This window comes from Bufo gargarizans, chromosome 6 (genome assembly GCF_014858855.1).
Source record: "Bufo gargarizans isolate SCDJY-AF-19 chromosome 6, ASM1485885v1, whole genome shotgun sequence".
In the NCBI taxonomy this organism is placed as follows: domain Eukaryota; kingdom Metazoa; phylum Chordata; class Amphibia; order Anura; family Bufonidae; genus Bufo; species Bufo gargarizans.
The window spans coordinates 265,509,472-265,528,944 of record NC_058085.1 but is presented as its reverse complement, the minus strand read 5'-3'; the positions used below and the strand labels follow the sequence as shown (position 1 = coordinate 265,528,944).

The following is a 19,473-nucleotide window of genomic DNA, read 5'->3' as shown; positions in this document are numbered from 1 at the left end:
TGAAAACATTATGGGCTAGTGCCTGCTGCTTAGCTAACCATTGAAAAAATTATGGGTGAGGGCCTGCTAGTGAGCTGACCCTGTAAAACATTATCGTTGAGGGCCTGATGGTGAGCTGACCCTCAAAAAGATTGTAGGTGAGGGCCTGCTGGGGAGCTGACCATGTAAAACATTATGGTTGAGGGCCTGCTGATGAGCTGGCCCTCTAAAAGATTGTAGGTGAGGGCCTGCTGGTGAGCTGACCCTCTAAAACATTACACGCGAAGGCCTGCAGGTGAGCTAACCCTATAAAAGATTGTAGGTGAGGGCCAGCTGGTGAGCTGACCCTCTAAAACATTATATGTGAGGGCCTGCAGGTGAGCTGACCCTCTACAACATTAGGAGCGAGGGCAGACTAATAAGCATGTTGATATGATGAAAGAGGAGGAGGACAAGAAAAGGAAGATTGAACCATATACCCTTTTTGTGGTGGAATACAGTGTATTTAGTACATTATAAAACACACATTTAGAGTGCCTTTATGTTCAGCCGCTTTCCTCTGATGGAGTAGAGAAGTCAGGGACCATCCAGGCCTTGTTCATTTTTATGAGTCAACCTGTCATCATATTCAGTTGACAGGTGGATCCGCTTATCAGTTATTATGCCCCCAGCAGCGCTAAATACCCGCTCTGACAAAACGCTGGCAGCAGGGCAGGCCAGCACCTCCAAGGCGTAGAGTAGGATTGTTGCAATACCAAAATTTTATTCGATTACGATACCATAAAAAAGTATTGTGATACTCGATACCATTCGATATCACGTGAAAAAAAGAAAACACCAAAAAAGCCACGTGCATTCAGCATTTAAAAAAATTATGCTTTTTTTTACTTTTTCTTTAAAAACTATTAGCCCCCTTAGGGACTAGAACCTGGGATCTTTTCATCCCTTGTCCTATTCACCCAAATAGAGCTCTATTAGGGTGATTAGGACCTCACACTCTCCCTGCTGCCCTGTGCATAGTACACACAGCAGCAGGGAGCTTACCATGGCATCCAGGGCTTCAGTAGCGTCCTGCAGTGGCGTTGCTAGGGTCTCAAAAGATCCGGGGCCAAAGCCCCAATGCATATGTCCTGATTCTATGTGGACCAAAAGACCCCCCGCCCCCTGCAAACACTAGCACTGAAGAGATTTTCCTGTACTTGCCATACAGCAGCACATACCGGTCACATCCAGCGCCTCCAAGTGACGTCTCCTCTGATGTAGATCTTCTCATCATCTTCTCCATTCGGTCCGGACTTCTCTCAGCCACCTCGTCTCTGCAGAGTTTGACACACAGACATCTTAGTTTCCTCACATTTCTATCATCCTCCCCCAACCTGGAGCCTCCACAGTGTTATCCTGCTGCTCGCTGTGCTCACCAATACCGCCAAATACTATCCTGAAGAAAAATGAGTGCCCCAATAGTAATAGTGCTCCTCATAGTCCCACCAATAGTACTTCCCTTCTAGAATCCCCTAATTAATAATACTGCCCCTACAGTGCCCCCAACCATGATAACGCTCCACAAGAGTGCCCCCATTAGTAGAAGAGCCCTCCAGTATTATTATTACCCTCACAGAGCCCCCAGTAGTAATATGGCCCCATAGTGCTCTTAGTAGAAATAATGCAAATCTATAAGCCCCACCTATAGAGCCCCCAGTAGTAATAAGAACGCCTAATGTCCTCTGGATTTATAATACCCCTACAGTGCCCCCAGTATTTATACTGACCCCTACTGTTAGAATGTCCCCTGCAGTGCTCCCTTTAGTTATATTTCTCCGTTTACTGTCCTCAGAAATTATAATTCCTCAGCCCCTCCACCATACAGTCCCATGTAAATAACATTATTTCCCTCCCTCTGCCATAGAGTCCCATGTAAATACCATCACACCATCTCTCCAGCCCCCTCCAATATACTGTCCCATGTAGATAACATCCCTCTCTATCTACAGCCTCTCCAAAATACAGTCCCAGGTACATAACATCACTCCCTCCCCAGCCACATTCAACATACAGTCCCATTTAAATAACATTACGCCTCAATATTCTGTCCCATTTAAATAACATCACTCCCTCCCCCAGATACATTCAACATACAGTCCCATGTAAATAAAATTACCCCCTCCCCAGCCACCTCCAACATGCATTCCCATGTACATAAATAACACCACCCCCTACATTTTCAGTCCCATGTAAATAACATCACTCCACCCCACTGTCCATGTTAATAACTTCCCTCCCTTCAGCCTTAACATACAGTCCCAGTTAAATAACTACAACTCCCAACATTGCTCTGCCTCTCACACTGAGTAATCTACCCCTTTACTTACCTCTCCTCATGTAGCAGACCTCACCTCAGTTTCTACCCAGGACTTCTCTTCACTGCTGAGCCCTCCTCCCCTGCACTGGTCACATGATGGTGACATAATCGCAGGTCCTTTTCAGCTACTGCATTAAGAACTGATCACATGGACTGTGATGTCATCAAAGGTCCTTCAGCTCTTGCAGGGCATTAGAGGAGGGCAATATAGTTGTATCTATCTGGCAGGCAAGACATTCGGGGCCTGGGACAAAACATCAAGGGCCCAGGCCCCGAATATTTTAACCTAGCAACGCACCCTGGCGTCCTGGCTGCTATGGTAACCGATCGGAGCCCCAGGATTACACTGCTAGGGCTCCGATCAGAAACTGCCACCAATGAGGAGGAGGGGAGGGGACCCTATGGCCACTGCCACCAATGAATTTAATACTGTGTGGTTGAGGATGGGGCGCACTGTGCCACCAATGATTTTAACACTTGGGGGGGGGGGGGGGGGCGCACTGCGCCACCAATGTTTTTAATACAGGGGGGCAGGCGCACTGCGCCACCAATGATAATTAACCTTTAATACAGGAGGCGTGTGCTAGCAGCAGAATCACATAGCTGGGAGCTGTGATCAGCGTCAGTTAACGCCTTAAGTGCCTCAAGTGAGGGGTTAATTGCCGCTGAATGCGGCTATGTGATTCTGCTGCCGACACCTGTATTTGTATTAAACGTTAACTTTCATTGGTGGCGCAGTGCGCCCAGCCCTCTCTCTTCTTTTTGGCAGCAGCGCCACAGAGGGAAGGGAGAGAGTGACTCCTCCCCTGTGCTGATGAGGAGAAAATGGTGCGCACTGACAGCAGCTACTGCGCAGCCTAGTATTGATAAATGTAAAATCCCGGTATCGTATCAATACCAGGACAAAAGTATCGATTGGAAACAACCCTAGCGTAGAGCGCCAGTTCGTGCCACGTGTCCAGCTTGGACACTCAGTAGTTGTAAGGCACAGAGGGATCATTGAGGACGCTGACACTGTCTGCTATGTACTCCTCCACCATCTTCAAAAATGTTTTCCTCCTTGTGACACTAGGCCACACATCAGGGTGAGGGTGCTGGCGGGGTGTCATGAAACTGTCCCAGGCTTTGGAGAGTGTTGCCCTGCCTCTGTTGGAACTGTTGTGTGTTCACCTCATCTCCCCTCCTCGGTTGGCTAAGGAACTACGTTGTTAGGATCTGGACTTGAACCTGGGACCTCTGCTGTGTCTGGCGGTGCCTCTACTTGCTGAGCCACCTGAAATGCTGGACAGTTCCTTAGACTATTCCTTGAATGATCTTGTCTTGAATCTTGTTTGCCTTGAACCTTGAACCCCTTGCTCCTCCCATGAACTTCCTGATTTAAGCCATGTCTCTGCACTTCCTGGTTGCCAGATTATTGTGCCTTTACCAGCCAATATCTTGCTCTTGTCTATACTGCTGCCGACCGTATCTCTGCTACCATCCGTTACTGACATTTGGCTTGTTCCTCGACTACGCTCCTGCTTAATCCCAACCTGCACTATTTGTTACCGACTTTGGCTTGTTATTCAACCACGCTTCTGCTTGATCCCTGTCTGCTATATCTGCTACTGGACCTCGGCTTGCTCACCTCCTGCTGGGACTATCCTGAGGACCGCGACCTGGTACTAACACGCAGCAAAGTCCATCTCCACCATCAGGAGCTCTGGCGAATACCGGTTAGTACTTAGACCCCGCACCTCAGGTGAACCCGTGTCATCAGCCAGGGTGACCAGTGTGACTATCTGCTCCGCTGCTATAGCTACTGGCCTCCGAGCCTGACTCCAGACCGTGACATCCGTACTCTGCCGCCAGTGTTGTCAGCTGGAAATTTTTAGAGCAATTTTTCCACAAGGACCTTCTGGTATTGCACCATTTTGCTTGTCCTCTCCACCCCAGGAATGAGAGATGAGAAGTTCTCTTTGAAGCGGGGGTTGAGAAGGGTGAACAACCAGTAATCGGTGCTGTCCAAAATACGTAAAACGCGTGGGTCATGGAAATGGCAGCCTAACATAAAGTCAGCCATGTGTAGAAATAATGTAGAAAGTCCCAACAGGCAAGACTTTGCTGTTGTCATCGGGAAGATGACTCTCAATCTCCTCATCCTCTTCCTCCTCTTCTGCCCATCCACGCTGAACAGATGGAATTAAACTTCCATGGGTACTACCTTCTGTAGCGGAGGCAACCGTCTTCTGCTCCTTCTCCTCCTCCTCCTCATCATCCAATTTGCGCTGAGAAGACGAACTGAGGGTGGACTGGCTATCACCCTGTGTAATGTCTTCCCCCATTTCCACCTCTTCCATGTGCAAAGCGTCAGCCTTAATTATGAGCAGCATGCGTTTGAGTAGACACAGAAGTGGGATGGTGACAATGATAATAGCGTTATTGCTGCTCACCTTCTGTGTTGATTCCTCAAAGTTTTTTAAAACCTCACAGAGGTCAGACATCCATGCCCACTCCTCGCTTGTAAAGAGCGAAGGCTGACTGGAAAGGCAACGACCATGTTGCAACTGGTATGTCACTACTGCCCTCTGCTGCTCACAAAGCCTGGCCAACATGTGGAACGTGAAGTTCCAGTGCGTGCTCATGTCGCAAAACAGTAGGTGAGCTGACAATTGTAAGCGCTGCTGCCGCGTTGACAGACTGACTGAAGCTGTCGGTGACTTACGGAAATGGGCACACACGCGGCGCACCTTCACCAGTAGCACAGGCAAATTGAGAAACCGCTGAACCACTAAGTTGATGATGTGGGCTACACATGGGATGTGTGTGAGTTTGCCAAGCTCCAAAGCTGCCACCAAGTTAAGGCCACGACACAACCATGCCTGGTTCTAGGTTGAGCGGCGAGAGCCACAGCTCAGTCTGGTCTCTTATCCCCTGCTACAGCTCTGCGGCAGTGTGCTGTTTGTCCCCTAAGCAGATCAGCTTAAGCACGGCCTGTTGACGCTGCCCCACTGCAGTGCTACAGTGCTTCCAGCTACCGACTGATGGCTGACTAGTGCTGCAAGAGGATAATTCTGAGGTGGAAGTGGAGGAGGAGGCGGAGGAGGAGGAGGAGAACTGGGAGTTGGAGCCACTAACGTAGGTGGTGGCGGAAACCCTGATGGAATTGGGGCCCGTAATCCTTGGCATCGGTAGCAACTGTGCCATCCCAGGGTACAACTCGCTCCCGGCCTCCACAACGTTCACCCAGTATGCTGTCAAGGAAGCGTCCCTGGCCGAAAGCACTTGTCCATGTGTCAGTGGTTAAGTGGACCTTCCCAGTAACTGAGTTGGTCAGGGCATGGGTGATGTTACGGGACATATGTTGGTGTAAGGCGGGCACGGCACACCGTGAAAAATAGTGACGGCTGGGGACTGCGTCACAGGTATTTGGGATGTGGAAACGTTCCACAGGAGAAATACCACAGATAATGTCGCTGATGTCACCAGCGGCTAATAAAAAATGACAGCGAGTGTCACAGGTATTTGGGATGTGGAAACGTTTCACAGGGGAAATACAGCAGATAATGTCGCTGATGTCAGCAGCGGCTAATATAAAATTACAGGGAATGTCACAGGTATTTTGGATGTGGAAATGTTACACAGGAGATGTACCCCAGGTAATGTCACTGTCCGCAGCGGACACAGTCTATGGAAAAAGTACACTGGATGTCACTGATATTTTTGGGATGTGCACACGTTACACAGGAGATGTTGCGCAGCTAATGTCACTGTCCGCAGAGGACACCATCTATAGACAAAGTACACTGTATGTCACAGATTTTTTGGGATGTGTACACGTTACACAGGAGATGTAGTGCAGATAATAGTCCTTAAAAGGACTTTTTGGTCTCTGACAAGTTTTTCAATTTTCACTCCCTACACTATATTTCCCTTCTTCGGCACAGCTCTCCCTGACTAACACTGAGTCGAACACGTGTCATCTGTTGCTATATACCACCCGAAGACGCTTTCCGACCAGCCAATCACTCTAATGCCAGTAACCAACATGGCTGCGGCATTACAGTGAAGGGCAGTACTAACTGCACGTTTATTGGCTGCGTAGCAGTCAACAAATGTGCGGGGAGGAGACTCGAGCATTGCGCTCGAGCACATGCAGTATTCGGCAGAATACCGCCATGTCCCGAGCATCGAGATACTCGAGCCGAACTGGTGTTCGCCTGAGCATGCTCAATCAACACTATTGCAGATCTTTCCCTTATACCTTATGTCTGTGGAGGCTCCAATCCTGGTTTTGGCTCAAAATCACTGATGAGAAAACACTGACGTGCGAATGAGGCTTTAGAGGGTAGAGTCCCCATAGCAGTCGCATGATCTGCTGCTATGGTAGTTACACCCCTGTAGCTATCTATCTATATATCTCCTAATTATCTATCTATCTCAGTCGACCTGGAGACCATCAGCCAGCTGGTCACTTGCTGTTGACACATCCTGTGATTGGTTTACTGAGTGTTTATTTACTAGGAAATCGCAGCTGATTCACACGCAGACACTTATGTACAGTAATTTAATACCAAATGACCCATCAACACTTGCTGACGGTTTCTATGCTTAAAAATGTAATTTAAGGCAGCTAAAAGTAATCACCAAGCATTGATAAATACAACACTAAAGGTGATTTATAAAAAGAATTGCCCCAGTTTGGTTAATGATGAACGTACAGGATACAAACAGGCTATAGCTTGGGGGCCCCTGCACACCCTTTCACTTCTACTGTAGGGATAAGGATTAACAACCTAGACACTATAATGGGGTACAAATTAGTTGTCATCTTTTTTAGCCCTGTCATCCCTCTTTCTTTGTTGTTTTTTTTGTTATTCAAGGTGGACAAGTGATCAAGATACCAATTTGTACATTTAAGGCTACTTTCACTTGTGTTCGGTGCGGATCCGTCTGGTATCTGCACAGACGGATCCGCACCTATAATGCAAACAATGGTATCCGTTCAGTGCGGATCCGTCTGCATAACAGCTTTTTCAGATCTGAGTTTTCAGGATCGTGAAAACTCAGATCCGACAGTATATTCTAACACAGAGGCGTTCCCATGGTGATGGGGACGCTTCAAGTTAGAATATACTAAGAACTGTGTACATAACTGCCCCCTGCTGCCTGGCACCACCCGATCTCTTACAGGGGGCTGTGATCCGCACAATTAATTGTGCGGATCTCAGCCCCCTGATCGGGTGCTGCCAGGCAGCAGGGGCCAGACCCCCCCCCTCCCTCCCCAGTATTAAAAGCATTGGTGGCCAGTGCGGCCCCCCCCTCTCTCCCCAGTATTAAAAGCATTGGTGGCCAGTGCGGCCCCCCTCCCTCCCTCCCCAGTATTAAAAGCATTGGTGGCCAGTGCGCCGCACAAACCTGTCACTTACCAGTAGGAGGAGCGCCAGCCGGCCACAGACAGTGCAGGTAAGTATAAGCTAAGTAACCATGGCAGCCAGGACTGCAGTAGCGTCCTGGCTGCCATGGTAACCGATCAGAGCCCCAGCAACTAAACTTGGACTCCGATCGGAAATGCCACTCCGCTCCCAATGATGGGGGGGAGGGGGGTTGTTAGCCTGTGGCCACTGCCACCAAGGCTTTTAATACTGGGGAGGGAGGGAGGGGGGGCCGCACTGGCCACCAGTGCTTTTAATACTGGGGAGGGTGCGGGGTCTGGCCCCTGCTGCCTGGCAGCCCCCTGATCAGGGGGCTGAGATCCGCGCAATTAACCCCTCAGGTGTGGCACCTGAGGGGTTAATTGTGCAGATCACAGCCCCCTGTAAGAGATTGGGTGTTGCCAGGCAGCAGGGGGCAGTTATGTACACAGTAGTTAGTATATTCTAACTTGAAGCGTCCCCATCACTATGGGAACGCCTCTTTGTTAGAATATACTGTCAGATCTGAGTTTTCACTATCTAACTCAAATCCGATGGTATATTCTAACATAGAGGCGTTCCCATGGTGATGGGGACGCTTCAAGTTAAAATATACCATCGGATTGGAGAAAACTCTGATCCGATGGTATATTAATAGGGACTCCTGACTTTACATTGAAAGTCAATGGGGGACGGATCCGTTTGCAATTGCACCATATTGTGTCAACGTCAAACGGATCCGTCCCCATTGACTTGCATTGTAAGTCAGGACGGATCTGCTTGGCTCTGCACGGCCAGGCGTTTGGGTGTCCGCCTCTTGAGCGGAATGGAGGCGGAACGGAGCCAAACTGATGCTTTCTGAATGGATCCGCATCCATTCAGAATGCATTGGGGATGTAAGGATCCGTTCGGGGCCGCTTGTGAGAGCCTTCAAACGGATCCCACAAGCGGAACCCCAAACGCGAAATTGTGAAAATAGCCTAAACCTGGCAGCCCAAGGGGAATTTATTTTCTGCAGCAGTGTCCATACTGTCACTGTTACAGCTCAGGAGACAGTTGAAGGATGAAACTGAGCATGTGCGGCCATCTTGGTGGCTATGCTAAATTTTTAATTACATGCAATTACAAAAGTACTCAGGTCCAGGTGCTGGTTTGAAAACTGCAGAATATTTTTCGTGGGGAAACCCCTTTAGCTGTATGCTGTAAACTGGTGCAAGTCTACAAGGCGCAGGCTTTCATAACCCTGTCTTTTTGTATTGTAGATTTTAGTAAACGTGGGAAACTTTTTCACGCTGGAATCAGTGTTTGTAGCTCCACGGAAAGGAATCTACAGCTTCAACTTTCACGTAATAAAGGTTTACCAAAGTCAAACAATACAGGTAAGTGCCCCCCTCCGTGCATCTCCCTTGTCTAGGGCATTGATCAGGATCTGAGGCTGTGGTCGGTGACTGGCTTCACTCAGCTGCAATGCACAACTCCTGCAGAGCTCTAATGTACAGAGTGCGGGGGGCCCCAATACAGCATAAGTACTTACCTGATAACATGGAAGCTACAGTGCATTTTGTGGGATGTGTAATCAGATTCTGTAAATCACGCATAAGTCACACACGACTACACTGAATACAAAGAATGACATCAACATAATGTGTAAAATAGCGGACATGTAAATGAAGATACTTCGATTTTAACAAAAGTCAATTAACATCAACAGTAAAGTCTCTGTATTACATTGGTATTGTCAAAAGCAATCAATATCCAATGTAGCAACGGTCAAATCACAATTAGGACAACGACTAGGTAGGGAGTAAGACAATCAAACAGAACATTCTAAATAAGAAATACAAATAATGAAAAATGGAAAAAAATTGAAAATGTAGTGTCCTGCTTTTAATAGTATAGAGGAGTGGTAGAGAGACTTTTCCAATGGGACAGACTGGTCAGGTCGAAGGCTCCCACTTTGGCTGGGAAGCTCCAGCTATCTGCCAACCATTCAAGATTCATACACTGCAAGTCTGGGACCAACCAATGATTCCTTAAAAATATCAATCTTTCTTAAAGGGGTTCTCCGGGAATTAAGAAAATGAAAATACTTAAAGGGGTTGTCCGGGTTCAGAGCTGAACCCAGAGATTCCCTTATTTTCACCCAGACAGCACCCCTGATGTTGGCATCGGAGCATCTCATGCTCCGATGCGCTCCCTTGCCCTGTGCTAGATCGAGCAGGACACGGGCTCTTTTGTTTACAATAACACACTGCGTGTTCAGTGACGTCACCGGCTTTGATGAGCATGCTTTAGCACTTCCCTAGCCGTTTTACCGGCTAGGGCACTGCTAAAGCCCACCCATCAGTGCCGGTGACGTCACTGAGCTTCCTGGCAGCCCCATGGAGAGCCGGTACGTCGCCGGAACGCTTGAAAATGCCTTTGCCCTGCTCTATTTTACGCAGAGCAAAGGAGAGCATCGGAGCATGAACTTCTCCGATGCTCAAGACCGGGGGGCTGCCTGGGTGAAAATGGAGGTATGTCCGGGTTCAGCTCTGAACCTGGACAACCCCTTTAAATATTACTTTATAATAAATATATTCCCAAATACCTTTCATTAATTAGAGTGGCTAGTTCCCTAAATGCCCCTACTTATTAATTGTTCGCCCTTTATGCCACCACACAGTAGTTATGCCAGCATTGTGCCTCCTTCACAGAAGTTATGACCAGATATGTGCCACCTCAGAGTAGCGATGCCCAGATATGTGCCCCTCTCAGTAGTTATGGCCAGATATGTGCCCCCTCCACATACTCACCTCGTTCCCCAGCTGCAGCAACGCCAGCAACAGGACACGGGGAGCTCCCGGCTGGCACTGCCCCCTGCGCCACCCCCTGCCCAGACCTGCAGTGTGGCGCACAGACAGGGGGAGGAATGATGGAGCAGATAGCTGACGGATGGCTCCTGCTTCATCATTATAGCCAGCTGTCCTATAGAAGCAGGGACAGCTGCCAGAAAGTGGGACGAACCTTCCCTGTACTGGGAATCTGGGACTGTCCCGCCAGATCCGGTTAGGAGGGATGCAATATATACGTGTAGGAAATGGACGGAGCAACTACCTGGCTTGGTCTGAGAGAGCGATATTGACTAGCCTCAGGAGTGAGGGTTTCACAAGTGGAGCGTATTGTTGGGGATGGGGTGCTCGTTCTGAAATTTGCTATGGGGTCCAGTCAGTTCTAGTTATGCCACTGGCTATGTTCATGAGATGTAGGCCAGATTTAAGAAACTAGTCGCACAAATGTTGCACAAATGTCACAAGCAGGGGGCAACATAAAAACTGGAGTATAATACACACTAAACCTATCAGACTTGTGATGTTTGATACATTTGGTGCAAATAATGGCATTGCAGACTCAAGCAAAACTAGCTTAATAAATCCCCTTTGTGATAAATTGTCCCCTAAGTGTCTTATGCCACTTTTGTGGAGTAATAGTTGCCCCATAATTTGTGACTTTTCAGTGGGACAGAGGAGGGGGCATGGCCTGTAAGACTTACAATAATTGATGCCAGAAACTGAATTTCTGGCACATAGATCTGTTAAAAGACCTGTTGTCCCGCTCTAGTGTGGGAGGGAAACCCCACACCGAACATAGGAGGGAAAGGGAAAAGGAAATAAGGCCTGGACACTAGAGAAGGAAGATGGACACCTCCTAGTGAAAACCCTAATGAAAGCCCTGACTCACTACCCAGAGGTGGGTGACTTCATACACAGGAATACCTAAAGTCCTATCTAACCCTAAAGGACTGGAGTCTCCCTAAGGCCTAATTCAAAAACAAAGAAATGTAACACACAGAAAAGCCAAAATACAAAGGTAAAGGTAACACTTAACTTCCAAGAAGCTATGGCAGTACCAGGAACTCAGCCGAGATGCAAACACCAGCTATCCACAGGTCCGGCTGAAGCTATAAACCGCACAGCATTGTGGGAGAAACAACTATAAATAGGGAAAGTTAAATGACCACAATAGCAACACCTGGAGGTTAATGGTGTGGCCAGTACCAGAAACAACACAGATGCCTATTGCTCCACAAGGTAAACAAGTCAAATCAAACCACGTGTTGCCAGTCTCAAAGATCTCCTGCCACTCACTGTCGCGGGGACATCCATGACACCTGTGCCTCATAAGAAGTTTGGATCGTTTTGTGCCAACAGACTTTATACTAAGACTGGCACCTGTAATGCCCCTCTTGGTATAGTTGTCACCTGGTCTCTGTGTTTAGCCGTACTCAATGCTAGGTACAAACCTCTTTTGTAAATTTAATATGATAGTACCATGCATGATCATGGCCTTAGGGGATTTTGGGGTGGATTGACTGAAGTTGGGTACTTCACAGGACCCTATTATACAGTAAGGCTACTTTCACGTTTGCAATTTTCTTTCCGGGTTTTAAAACCTGGTATAGGATTTTCTCAATCGGGACAAAACGGAACAAACTGGAAAGGAGTGCACCAGAATGCGCTACGTTAAAGTTTGTTGCGTTCTGTGACCGGACACAAAACCGCTGCAAACTGCAGTTCTGTCTCCAGTTTGTGAAAATGAACATGCCAGATTCGGCACTAAAAACAATGTAAGTCAATGGTGCCAGATCCGTTTTTTTTTTTTCAGACAGGAAAAAAAACGTACCCAGCACCCATTGAGTTACAATAGTATTTGTGCCGGATCCGGATTGTTAATTTTCTATTTAATACAACCGCATCTGAACAGAACGGATGCAGCCAGTTGTATTAAATCAAACTGAAACGTTTTCCTCCAGTTTTGAGATCCTCTGCCGGATCTCTAAACCGGAAAGAAAATCGCGCATGTGATTGTAGCCTGAACGAGCACTGACTGACGATATGGCATGTCGATCAATGTTCATTTAGTACATTTAATTGTACCAGTCATCTTACTGTATGGACACTAATGAATGTTTTTGCGGCTGTTGGCCCCTAATCAGTTGGCACTTGTCGGCAGCAAGTCCCCTGTTTTCATGGGGAGATGAGCTGCCCACAGACGAGCATTATTAAGCCTGCGTTTGCTCGGATGCTTACAGATTGGCAGGATGGTTACATACACAGTGATCAGGAATGTTGTAGAAATGTTTGCCCAATCATCAGCTCCTGGTAAAGGGGGGAGTGGGGGGTGCATATCACACCAGAGTTGGCAATGACTGGATGAATCAGTTTAGAAACCCCAATCATTGCCATCTCTGGTGTGATATCCCCCCCAAGTCCCTGTAGAGCGCTGCTATCTATCGATCTATTATCTATCTATTTGTCTGTCTATCTATCTATTCTATTATGTAATCTATCTATCTAAGCCAAAAATATCTACAGAATTTCTGTCAGTAAAAATTTTTTTAGATTTATTCACCAATAGCAACGTTTTGGCTCACACACCGGAACCTTTCTCAAGCAGTGAGCTGGGATCGCTCCAACAGCTGCTGGCACCCGAATTCCATTTTTGCTGTGCTGCTCACAAGTTTTGTACTTTTGTGTATCTATCTATCTATCAATCATCTATTCTATTATCTATCTATTTGTCTGTCTATCTATCATCTATGTATTTATCGTTCTATCTATCTATTATCATATCATATACAGGATGGACCACAAAAAAGTATAGAAGTAGGAAAAATAAAAAATTTAGGGTTTTATGCAAATATTCTGGGAGAATATTTTCCCAAAATAAAAGTAATACACAGGAGCCAATGGGGAGGGTATCAAGATGATAGTTATTGGTTAAGATGTTGAAAAATAGTTGCTGTATGGTGAGAAGTATTAATCTCAACCCAATTTTTTTAGGATTATAGGGAGAGGCTGCTGAACATTATAGACAATATACAGTTGCAAGAAAAAGTATGTCATCTGATCTTCATCTAAGTCACAACAATAGACAATCAGTCTGCTTAAACTAATAACACACAAAGAATTCAATGTTACCATGTTTTTATTGAACGCACCATGTAAACATTCACAGTGCAGGTGGAAAAAGTATGTGAACCCTTGGATTTAATAACTGGTTGAACCTCTTTTGGCAGCAATAACTTCAACCAAACGTTTCCTGTAGTTGCAGATCAGACGTGCACAACGGTCAGGAGTAATTCTTGACCATTCCTCTTTACAGAACTGTTTCAGTTCAGCAATATTCTTGGCATGTCTTGAGGTCATGCCACAGCATCTCAATCGGGTTGAGGTCAGGACTCTGACTGGGCCACTCCAGAAGGTGTATTTTCTTCTGTTTAAGGCCTCTTTCACACTTGCGTTGTCCGGATCCGGCGTGTACTCCACTTGCCGGATTTACACGCCGGATCTGGAATAACGCAAGTGTACTGAAAGCATTTGAAGACGGATCCGTCTTCAAAATGCTTTCAGTGTTACTATGGCAGCCAGGACGCTATTAAAGTCCTGGTTGCCATAGTAGGAGCGGGGAGTGGGGGAGCGGTATACTTACAGTCCGTGCGGCTCCCGGGGCTCTCCAGAGTGACGTCAGAGCGCCCCATGCGCATGGATCATGTGATCCATGCGATCACGTGATCCATGCGCTTGGGGCGCCCTGACGTCACTCTGTAGCGCCCCGGGAGCCGCACGGATGGTAAGTATGCTGCTCCCCGCTCCCCACTACACTTTACCATGGCTGCCAGGACTTTAGCGTCCTGGCAGCCATGGTAACCATTGAGAAAAAGCTAAACGTCGCATCCGGCAATGCGCCGAAACGACGTTTAGCTTAAGACCGGATCCAGATGAATGCCTTTCAATGGGCATTCATTCCGGATCCGGCCTTGCGGCAAGTGTTCCGGATTTTTGGCCGGAGCAAAAAGCGCAGCATGCTGCGCTATTTGCTGCGGCCAAAAAACGTTCCGTACCGGAACGGAAGACATCCTGATGCATCCTGAAGGACGGACTGTCCATTCAGAATGCATTAGGATAATCCTGATCAGTATTCTTCCGGCATAGAGCCCCGACGACGGAACTCTATGCCGGAAGACAAGAACGCAAGTGTGAAAGAGCCCTAAGGGTACTTTCACCCTTGCGTCTTTCTTTTCCGGCATAGTGTTCCGTCACAGGGGCTCTATACCGGAAAAGAACTGATCAGTTTTATCCCCATGCATTCTGAATGGAGAGTAATCTGTTCAGTTTGCATCAGGATGTCTTCAGTTCAGTCGTTTTGACTGATCAGGCAAAAGAGAAAACCGCAGCATGCTACGGTTTTCTCTCCGGCAAAAAAAACGGAAGATTTGCCTGAATGCCGGATCCGGCATTTTTTCCCATAGGAATGTATTAGCGCTGGATCCGACATTCAGAATACCGGAATGCCGGACCCGTCCTTCCGGCCTGCGCATGCGCAGACCGGTAAAATTGTGAAAAAATCTACAAGACCGATCCGTCTGTCCGCATGACAAGCGTCCTTGCAATGCATTTGTGAGACAGATCCGCATCCGGAGCCGTCTCACAAATGCTTTCAGTCAGCGGCAGATCGGCGGATCCGGCTGCCAGTTCCCACTGCCCGCCGGATCACACTGCCGCAAGTGTGAAAGTAGCCTAAGCCATTCTGTTGTTGATTTACTTCTATGCTTTGGGTGGTTGTCCTGTTGCAACACCCATCTTCTGTTGAGCTTCAGCTGGTGGACAGATGGCCTTAAGTTCTCCTGCAAAATAGTTTGATAAACTTGGGAATTCATTTTTCCTTCGATGATGGCAATCCATCCAGGCCCTGATGCAGCAAAGCAGCCCCAAACCATGATGCCCCCACCACCATACTTCACAGTTGGGATGAGGTTTTGATGTTGGTGTGCTGTGCCTCTTTTTCTGTAACATAGTGTTGTTTGTTTCTTCCAAACAACTCAACTTTGGTTTATCTGTCCACAGAATATTTTGCCAGTACTGCTGTGGAACATCCAGGTGCTCTTGTGCAAACTGTAAACGTGCAGCAATGTTTTTTTTGGACAGCAGTGGATTCCTCTGTGGTATCCTCCCATGAAATCCATTCTTGTTTAGTGTTTTACATATTGTAGATTTGCTAACAGGGATGTTAGCATATGCCAGAGACTTTTGTAAGTCTTTAGCTGACACTCTAGGATTCTTCTTCACCTCATTGAGCAGTCTGCGCTGTGCTCTTGCAGTCATCTTTACAGGATGACCACTCCTAGGGAGAGTAGCAACAGTGCTGAACTTTCTCCATTTATAGACAATTTGTCTTACCGTGGACTGATGAACAGCAAGGCTTTTGGAGATACTTTTATAACCCTTTCCAGCTTTATGCAAGTCAACAATTCTTAATCGTAGGTCTTCTGAGAGCTCTTTTGTGCGAGGCATCATTCACGTCAGGCAATGCTTCTTGTGAAAAGCAAACCCAGAACTGGTGTGTGTTTTCTATAGGGAAGGGCAGCTGTAACTAACACCTCCAATCTCATCTCATTGATTGGACTCCAGTTGGCTGACACCTCACTCCAATTAGCTCTTAGAGATATCATTAGTCTAGGGGTTCACATACTTTTTCCACCTGCACTGTGAATGTTTAAATGTTGTGTTCAATAAAAAAACATGGTAAAATTTAATTCTTTGTGTGTTATTAGTTTAAGCAGACTGTGATTGTCTATTGTTGTAACTTAGATGAAGATCAGATCACATTTTATGACCAATTTGTGCATATCCATATCATTCCAAAGGGTTCACATACTTTTTCTTGCAACTGTATCTATATATCCATGCTCAATGAACAATATGAACCATAAATATCTAATAGAACCATTCATAGGTATTTACTCAACGAGCTTCGGTGGTACAGGTATTTCGCCCTAAGGAGCAATATAGCTAAAAACATATTGCTCCTGAGGAAGGGGGAAATACCTGTACCCCCGAAATGGGTTGAGCTAGATTTACGATAAAGGTGATTGATCTGAAGCAACTGTCTGGGGCTGACATCAATCCCTGACACTCTCACATCCGATCTCAGCGGGGGAGGCTAGAACTTGTAGGTGTCATAAGTTTATCCTCCTCCCCAGTAAAGTTAGTCATTAGTTCTACTTTAGTTTTTTTTTTATCCCTTATTTATGTAATGATTTTAATTTATTGTCTATGTATCTTTGGACATGTTTCTCTGAATACTCAAGTATAATATAAGTACCTGGTTCACAACCAATATCAGCATAGAAATACCCTAGAGGAATAATATAACCCAATATAGGGAATTGACGCTGAATATATATATATATATATATATATATATATATATATATACAGTACAGACCAAAAGTTTGGACACACCTTCTCATTCAAAGAGTTTTCTTTATTTTCATGACTATGAAAATTGTAGATTCACACTGAAGGCATCAAAACTATGAATTAATGTGGAATTATATACATAACAAAAAAGTGTTAAACAACTGAAAATATGTCATATTCCATGTTCTTCAAAGTAGCCACCTTTTGCTTTGATTACTGCTTTGCACACTCTTGGCATTCTCTTGATGAGCTTCAAGAGGTAGTCACCTGATATGGTTTTTGCTTCACAAGTGTGCCCTGTCAGGTTTAATAAGTGGGATTTCTTGCCTTATAAATGGGGTTGGGACCATCAGTTGCGTTGCGGAGAAGTCAGGTGGATAGACAGCTGATAGTCCTACTGAATAGACTGTTAGAATTTGTATTATATACAAGTAGTGAAGAAGATGCACAGAGGTGTTGATCCTCCAAAAAAGGGTGCTCACAGTCCCACAGTGTCACCCCACTGTTGAGTAGTACAAAAATATTTAAATAAAAGGACTGGGCACACCTAGGATATGGGATCAATCACTTTAATTAGTATAATAATGTGTTAATTATTTGATATATAATAAAACAAGGTAATAAAAATCGTAAAATACCAATGCAATAAAACCTATAATATCACCTTAAATAAATAACTTTGTGTTAAACAAGGGCATTATAACATCAATGATCACAACTACATAGAGTGGAGGCAGCGACTAAAAGAAAAGTGTCCAAGTAGCAGCAAAATTCATAAAATGGAAGGACAAAGTGCATTAGGTACAGTGGTGGCAATACTTGTATGTCCACCTATAGAGAATAATAAAATGTAATACTTTGTAGCATGCACAGTACTGATATGTCCACCTGTAGAGAATAATAAAATGTAATACTTTGTAGCATGCACAGTACTGATATGTCCACCTGTAGAGAATAATAAAATGTAATACTTTGTAGCATGCACAGTCCTGAATTAGCCCCCGAATGTTCCGTGAGAGGGGGGTAATTTCTAGTGCTTTTCTGTACCATTAGGACCATTTAGTCGGGTATTCTATGGGTATAGGCTGCCGGTACACAATACAGTTAGTAGTCAGCAATCTTTTGGTAGTTTGTAATCGAGCTGCCAGACGACAAATACATACGGTATACCTGGCCTAGTGGCGTCCCGCTAGCGGTCAGTGTTAAGGCTGAACTACTTTGCCGGCTTTAGAATTGTGAAGGTCTTACCGGTATAGTAGATCTCCGGTCTTATATGTGGATGGTTTCTTCTGTCCAGGAGAGGCTTGCTCAGGTTCCTCCTTTCAGTTTGGAAGGTATCGTATTTGCAGCGCTAAATGTTTGCTCCACGTGGAATAACTTGTGTGAGCGTGGGCGCCGTCTTACTCTCACCTTTCGAGCTGAAGCTTCTCGCTTGGTTTCCGCAATGTTCTTTACTATATCCAATGATGTGGTGCACTCACATATGTTCGGGGGTCTGACCAGACGCGTTTCGGGGTTGGAGTATCCCCTTCCTCAGTGGTCACTGAGGGGATACTACTTTGAAGAACCTAGAATATGACATATTTTCAGTTGTTTCACACTTTTTTTTGTTATGTATATAATTCAACACGTGTTAATTCATAGTTTTGATGCCTTCAGTGTAAATCTGCAATTTTCATAGTCATGAAAATAAAGAAAACTCTTTGAATGAGAAGGTGTGTCCAAACTTTTGGTCTGTACTGTGTGTGTGTGTGTGTATGTATATATATATATATATATATATATATATATATATATATATATATATAGTTTTTTTTTCTCTTAAATACCTATGGACGGTCTCCCATTTTATTAGCTATTTATAGTCCATATTGTCCACAAAAAAGTAGCCCGCCTCCAATATCTCCAAATCTAATAGTAAAGCAGTCTTAGTTGCCCATAACAACCAATCAGAGCTTAGCTCAGGGCTTTGAATAAATGAAAGCTGAACTCTGATTGGTTGCTATGGACAACTAAGACAGATTTACTATTACGCAGTTTGATTTGGAGATATTAGAGGCGGCTACTTTTTTATGGGTCACCCTATATTTTCTTTATATCTGTCTGTCTACTGTAATTATCAAATGACCTATTATCTATCTATCTATTTCATATCTATCATCTATCTGTCTGTCCCAATCCATCCATCTCTCATTCTTTATTCTGCCCTCCCCAGTTCCTGTGTCGTATCTATCTATCTCATATCTATCTATTTAGCTATCCGTCCGTCCATCTATATTCCCCCCTCCCCCAGTCCCTGTAGCTCTGCTATCTATCTATCTATCTATCTATCTATCTATCTATCTATCTATCTATCTCTTTTTCTGTCTATGTGTATGTCTTTCTTTCCTTCTATCTCACACCATAAATATAATAATTCTAACACCATTATAAACGCCACCAGTAACATCAACCTACTGCCAGTTTCCAGACAGCAGCATTTAATGTATAGAGAAAAAGA

General features: G+C 45.5%; 1 protein-coding gene across 1 annotated transcript in view; it reads left to right on the top strand.

Annotated features, from left to right (window-relative positions):
* Window positions 1-19,473, top strand: part of CBLN4 (cerebellin 4 precursor) — a 60,324-nt gene that overhangs the window by 21,587 nt on the left and 19,264 nt on the right. The window contains exon 2 of the mRNA XM_044297981.1: window positions 8,994-9,110. Within this exon, the coding sequence (XP_044153916.1) occupies window positions 8,994-9,110 (117 nt within the window). The remainder of the gene's footprint in view (window positions 1-8,993; window positions 9,111-19,473) is intronic.